Genomic DNA, 6,000 nt, shown 5'->3' with positions numbered 1-6,000 from the left:
GAGAAAGGAAGAGAGGAAAGAAGAGAGAAGAGAAAGGAGGAAAGAAGGAGTAAAAAACAAAGAAAGGAAGGAATCCTTGCAAGCAATCAAGCAAGAAGAGATGATTGAGGAAGATTCCCAGCATGCACTGATGTTATCTCGAGATGCTGAATGGAGTTGAGGAACTCGGCATCCTCGGTACTGCGGGGCACTCTGCAAGGCTTGGTGAAGGGTGGTGAGGAAGAGGAAGGAGAGCTCTTTCCACGGGACATGTCCATGCTTCATTGCGAGCATGGTGTAGACATTTGGGAAAGATTTTGATAAATAAGAAGAACAGAGGAGACAAGGATGGAAACAGAAGAGGAGGGTAGGCAAAACTGAAACAGGGGAAAGAAGGAAAGAGAGAACAAGGGCGAGAAAAATAAAATGTCAGAAGGAAATGCACATGGAAAGGAAAAAGAACGGAAGGACCGACACTATGCAAGTAAAAAGCAAGCCAGGAAGGAAGGAAGGACGATGACACGGAGGAGTGAGAATGGAACCGTAAAGGCGATGAGCGGCACGCACCGACCTGAGCTCTCGGCGCTGAACAGAGCTGGTCCCTGAGAGCCTCGGCCTTGGCTCGATCCCGCGCTCCGGCGCTGCTGCCCCGTCATTAGCGCCGATGGGTGCGACTCTGCTGGTCTCGGCCGCGGAGGCGGCGGCTGGTGAGCTGCGATCGGGGGGAAAGAAGAGAGAAGGGTGGAAAGAGAAGGGCAAGGGGCGGAGAGAGCGGGGGGCGGCAGGGCAAGCCCGAGCAGGAGAAGGAAGAGAAGAGGAAGACGGGAGAGAAGAAAGAGCGAAGAGAAGGAGGAGAGGGACGGTCGTGGAAAGAGACGAACCGAGTCGGAAGAGAAAGGAAGAAACGGTCAGGAAAAGGGAGCGGGAGGCGGCAAGAGGAAAGCGGGCGAGGGCGAGCGAGGGCTGTGTGCAAGCAGAGAGCGCTGCAGGAGGAGAAAGCAAGAGCGAAGGAGCGGGCAGAAGGGCGGTCAGGGCCGGGAGAGGGGCTGAGCAGGTCGGGGCCGGCGGCGCGGGCGCTCGTGGGCAGCGCGTGAGGCGGCGGAGCAGCACACGGTGTCGCTGCAGGCTCAGAAACGGCGGCTCGGCTCGGGCGGCTCCGCCCCGGTGCGGCGGAGAGCCCGGCTGTGAGCGCGGGGGGGCGGCGCGGGGCGGGCAGGAGAGCCGGGGCGTGCGGGCGGCGGCGGGGAGCCGTGCGGGGCCCGGGCGGGTTCCGGTGCCGGCGGCGGCCATGGGCGTGTGCGGGGGCCCCGCGGTGCGGGTGCTGGTGCTGGCGGCGGCCTGGGCGCTGGGCGGCGGGCAGGTGCGCTACTCGGTGCCGGAGGAAGCCAAGGCCGGGACGGTGGTGGGCCGGCTGGCGCAGGACCTGGGCCTGGAGGCGGGCGAGGCGGAGGCGCGGCGGCTGCGGCTGGTGGCGCAGGGCCGGCGGGCGAGCGTGGAGGTGAGCGGGGCGAGCGGGGCGCTGGTGGTGAGCTCGCGGCTGGACCGGGAGGAGCTGTGCGGGAAGAGCGCGCCGTGCGCCCTGCGCCTGGAGGTGCTGGTGGAGCGGCCGCTGCGCGTCTTCCACGTGGAGCTGGAGGTCACCGACATCAACGACAACGCCCCGCTCTTCCCCGCCGCCCGCAAAAACCTCAGCATCGCGGAATTCACCACGCTGCCGGGCTCTCGGTTCCCGCTGGAGGGCGCGTCGGATGCGGATATCGGGGCCAACGCGCAGCTCTCCTACACCCTCAGCCCCAGCGAGCACTTTACGCTCGATGTTAAAACCGCTGATGAAAATCGGAAAACCCTGTTTCTGGTGCTCGCGAAAGCGCTGGACCGCGAGACGGTGCCCGTGCACCGGCTGGTGTTGACGGCGAGTGACGGGGGCCGGCCGTCGCTGACGGGGACGATGGAGCTGGTGGTGTCGGTGCTGGACGTGAACGACAACGCGCCCCTGTTCAACCAGTCGGTGTATAAAGTGCAGCTGCCGGAGAGCGCTGCAGAGGGGACGCTGGTGGCGCGGGTGAACGCGACGGACACGGATTTGGGAATATATGGAGAAGTGATTTACGAAATTGATACCTTTGTTCCTCCCTCGGCCTCAGACGTATTTAGCATCGATGCGAAAAGCGGGGAGATCCGTCTGACGGGCGCGCTGGATTTTGAGACGGTGAATTTCTACGAACTGCACGTTAAGGCGAAAGACAGAGGCTCCCCTCCCTTATCGGGGCACTGCAGCGTGGAGCTGGAGGTGCTGGACGTGAACGACAACGCGCCCGAGGTGTGGGTGACGTCGCTGTCGGTGCCGGTGGCGGAGGACGCGCCGGTGGGGACGGTGGTGGCGCTGCTGAGCGTGTCGGACCGGGACTCGGGGGCGAACGGGCGGGTGCGCTGCGCGGTGTGGCCGGCGGCGCCGTTCGGGCTGGTGGCGACGTTCGCGGGCTCGTACTCGCTGGTGCTGCGGGAGGCGCTGGACCGGGAGCGGGTGTCGGAGTACGAGGTGGAGGTGCGGGCGGAGGACGGCGGGGCGCCGCCGCTGCGCGCCAGGCGCGGGGTGCGGGTGCCGGTGTCGGACGTGAACGACAACGCGCCGGCGTTCGCGCAGGCCGTGTACACGGTGCTGGCGCGGGAGAACAACGCGGCGGGCGCGGAGCTGGCGCGGCTGTGGGCGCGGGACCCGGACGAGGCGGGCAACGGGCGCGTGAGCTACTCGGTGTGGGAGGGCGGCGGCGGGGGCGCGGCGGCGGGCGGCGGGTGGCGGGCGGCGTCGAGCTACGTGTCGGTGGACGCGGAGAGCGGGCGGCTGTGGGCGCTGCAGCCGCTGGACTACGAGGAGGTGCAGGTGCTGCAGTTCGAGGTGCGGGCGGTGGACGCGGGGGAGCCGCCGCTGTGCGGCAACGCCACGGTGCAGCTCTTCGTGGTGGACGAGAACGACAACGCGCCGGCGCTGCTGCCGGCAGCCGGCGGCGGGCCGGGGCCCGGGGCCGCGGGCTCGGCGGCGTCGGGGCCGGGCTCGGGGGCGTGGTGGGCGTGGGCGGCGTGGGGGGCGCCGGCGGGGCAGGTGGTGGCGAAGATCCGCGCGGTGGACGCGGACTCGGGCTACAACGCGTGGCTGCGCTACGAGCTGTGGGAGCCGCGGGGGAAGGGCCCGTTCCGCGTGGGGCTGTACAGCGGCGAGGTGAGCACGGCGCGGGCGCTGGAGGAGGCGGACGGCCCGCGGCAGAGGCTGGTGATCGTGGTGCGGGACCACGGGGAGCCGGCGCGCTCGGCCACGGCCACGCTGAGCGTGTCGCTGGTGGAGGGCGCCGAGGCGGCGCTGGCGGCCGCGGGCTCGTCCTCGTCGTCCTCGTCGGGGTCGGGGCTGCGGGCGGCGGAGGGCGGCCCGGCGGCGGCGGCGGCGGCGGCGGCGGCGACGAACGTGTGGCTGGTGGTGGCCATCTGCGCGGTGTCGAGCCTGTTCCTGCTGGCCGTGGTGCTGTACGGGGCGTCGCGGTGGGCGCCGCGGGCGGCCGTGCTGTCGGGGCCCGGGCCGGCGACGCTGGTGTGCGCCAGCGAAGTGGGGAGCTGGTCGTACTCGCAGCGGCAGAGCCGGAGCCTGTGCGTGGCGGACGGCGCGGGCAAGAGCGACCTGATGGTTTTCAGCCCCAACTTCCCGCCGCCGCCCGGCCCCGCGGCGAAGGAGACGCAGCCGGAGCCGCCCGCTCTGCTGGACACGGTCAGTGGCCCTCCCTCCTTCCCTCCCTCCCTCTCTCCCTCCCTCTCTCCGTCCCTCTGTCGCCTGCCGGCCCTTCCCCCGACGCCCCTTGCCCGCTGCCGCCCTTCTGGCGCGTCCCGTGGGCAGGCGCTGGTGGGAGCCGGGCTCATCCCGCGGGGCCTGCGGGCGGTGGGTGCGTGGCGGGGGCTGAAGGGTGGTTGTGGCACCTTTGCCTCTGCCCTCACGTCCTCCCCGCAGCCCCGGGGCTCTTGCTGGGGCTGCGGTGGTGGGGGGGAAGTGAAGGTGTTGCTGCCGCCAGCAGCAGCAGTTCCCGTCCTCCGCTGGGCTTTGCTGTTGTGGGTGGCAGTTGTCGTCCCGTTCAGTCAAGTCACTGCCGCTTGCGGGGAGAGGTGCCACGACGTGGGCTTTGGGGCCGCTCTTGCTTGCTGGTGTGTGGCATTTGCACCCGAGCTTGCTGAAGGAGTGCAGGACACGCCGGCTGTGGTGGTGATGGTCCCCAGGCACTCTGTACTGTCTTCTTACCGGTGCTGAGTGGGCTGGTATCAGTTTTGGTTTCCTGTTGTTCCCTCTCCTCATCTCTCATCTCATTCTTTGATTCCCTCTGCATATCAGAAGAAGACAAGAATGGGAGATGATGTGTTTGTTTTGAGAACGTATGTCCCTGAGTGGTGAATGGAGGATACCCAGAGGAGAGCATGAGGCAGGAAGGGCACAGAATGTTCCTGCCCAGGATCCTTTCCCAGGCTCCAAGGTTCTGCAGTTGGAGGCCTTCTTGATCTTGGTATAGTGTGTGGTACTGAAATGCCCACACAGTCTCTTGAGGTTATGAAGATCTTGCAGCAGAGGCAGTGCCTTGTGCTGCTGCCTGCCTGACGTAGGAATGTGTTGGTAAGGGGGGTGATGTTCAGACTTCTGAATCCTGTCTGATTGACCTTTTCCTTCTTGTCTTGAGAAAGGGGTTGTGGGAGGGTAGCGCTTCAGCCTGCTGTCCTTGTGTAGTGGTGGGCATCCATAGCAGCTTCTACAGCCATTGATGGTTCGTTGCTTCTCCTCAGGTGGGATTTGTAAGTGGATGGGTTGAGGGGGCCGGTGTAATCTGTGTGTGTTTGATCACGCACTTCATACCTTGTCCTCGTGTCCAGTGTTTCACCACTGTGGCCATGAAGTGTGAGCCGTTGTCACTTTGACTTCATTCAAGGATGATTGTCCTTTGAAGAGACGTGGTGCAAGATGACAATTGGGACTTCGGGGATTTTTCTCCTGTTGGTGCATTTCCTCCATTTCACTTGTCTCACCAGAGTCTTTAAGAAAGTAGGGAGGCGATATGGACTTTTTTTTCCCCAAGCATGTGTCAGCTGCACTTAGTCATATCAGTTATTCAGGCAGAGGAGTCTCCTCCAAGGTAGGTGTTGGAAATGGAATTTTTCTGTTCTTGCTCCCCTCGTCTCCCAGGCTGTGGACTTGCGTTCCTGGCCAGAGAAGTGGAGTGATGTACGCTGCCCTGTTATGTTGTTCTTTCAAAATTTGCATCAGCAGCCACACCTTTACAATAGAAGTCCTGGAAATCTTTTTGGAAAAACAAGCAAAAGTCAACCAAACCAACCCACCAAAACAAAACCTACACAGAATTCTCTACACAAGTCAATAGCATCCATTACAGAGGGGTGATCATCAACACTTGGGTTGTTCTCTCACAGATGATTTCAATGCCATTGCCGTTCAGAACTGTCTCCACATCTGCTTTAGAAAGAGTATTGCTGTCAGGTCTGCAACATTTCCATCTGAGATAGTTGAAGCGTGGCCAGACATGACAGTTCAGGAGCAGAGAGTCTGCTGGCACCGTGTATGTGATAGCTCTGTGTGGTTTTTTATCGTGCTCTCACGGATGGGAGGTCGACTTGAGCCTTGAGGTGTGAAAGGAGACTGTGACACGTCACAGAGGTGAATGTGGCACTGAGCAGGGCCTGGCCGTTGCCTGATGTGAAGGGTGACCTTGAGGAGTGGGAGGACTTGTCTGCAGGGAGGACTTGTCTGCAGGAACTGGAAATCCTTGGGAAGACCATGGGCCATGTCATAAGAAGGCGGTTATGGGAGCTGATGTGCTTGTCTTGAGAACACGTGTCCCAGAGTGGGGAGTGGAGGATGCCCAGAGGAAAGCTTGAGGCAGGTTGGGCACAGAGTGTTCCTGCCCGGGATCGACTCCCAGGCTCCAAGGGTCTGGACTATGAGGCCTGTTAGATCTGGAGTTAGTGTGTGGGACTGAAATG

General features: G+C 63.3%; 1 protein-coding gene across 1 annotated transcript; it reads left to right on the top strand.

Annotated features, from left to right (window-relative positions):
- The first annotated feature begins 643 nt into the window (after positions 1-643).
- Positions 644-4,264, top strand: LOC141929203 (protocadherin alpha-2-like). The gene is made up of 2 exons (XM_074838384.1): positions 644-686; positions 957-4,264. Exons 1-2 carry the CDS (start codon positions 644-646, stop codon positions 4,262-4,264), a joined length of 3,351 nt encoding a protein of 1,116 aa, XP_074694485.1.
- The last annotated feature ends 1,736 nt before the right edge of the window (positions 4,265-6,000 follow it).

Source organism: Strix aluco, chromosome 13, assembly GCF_031877795.1.
Source record: "Strix aluco isolate bStrAlu1 chromosome 13, bStrAlu1.hap1, whole genome shotgun sequence".
NCBI lineage: Eukaryota > Metazoa > Chordata > Aves > Strigiformes > Strigidae > Strix > Strix aluco.
Note: the sequence above shows the minus strand (reverse complement) of the source record. Positions and strands in the feature narration are given on the sequence as shown.

What these genes read in the sequence shown, in the direction of transcription:
- LOC141929203 (XM_074838384.1), top strand. Translation starts at nt 644, where the DNA reads ATGGGTGCGACTCTGCTGGTCTCGGCCGCGGAGGCGGCGGCTG. An exon ending in GGCCGCGGAGGCGGCGGCTG is followed by an intron (nt 687 to 956) that starts GTGAGCTGCGAT and finishes GTGTGCAAGCAG; the next exon opens with AGAGCGCTGCAGGAGGAGAA.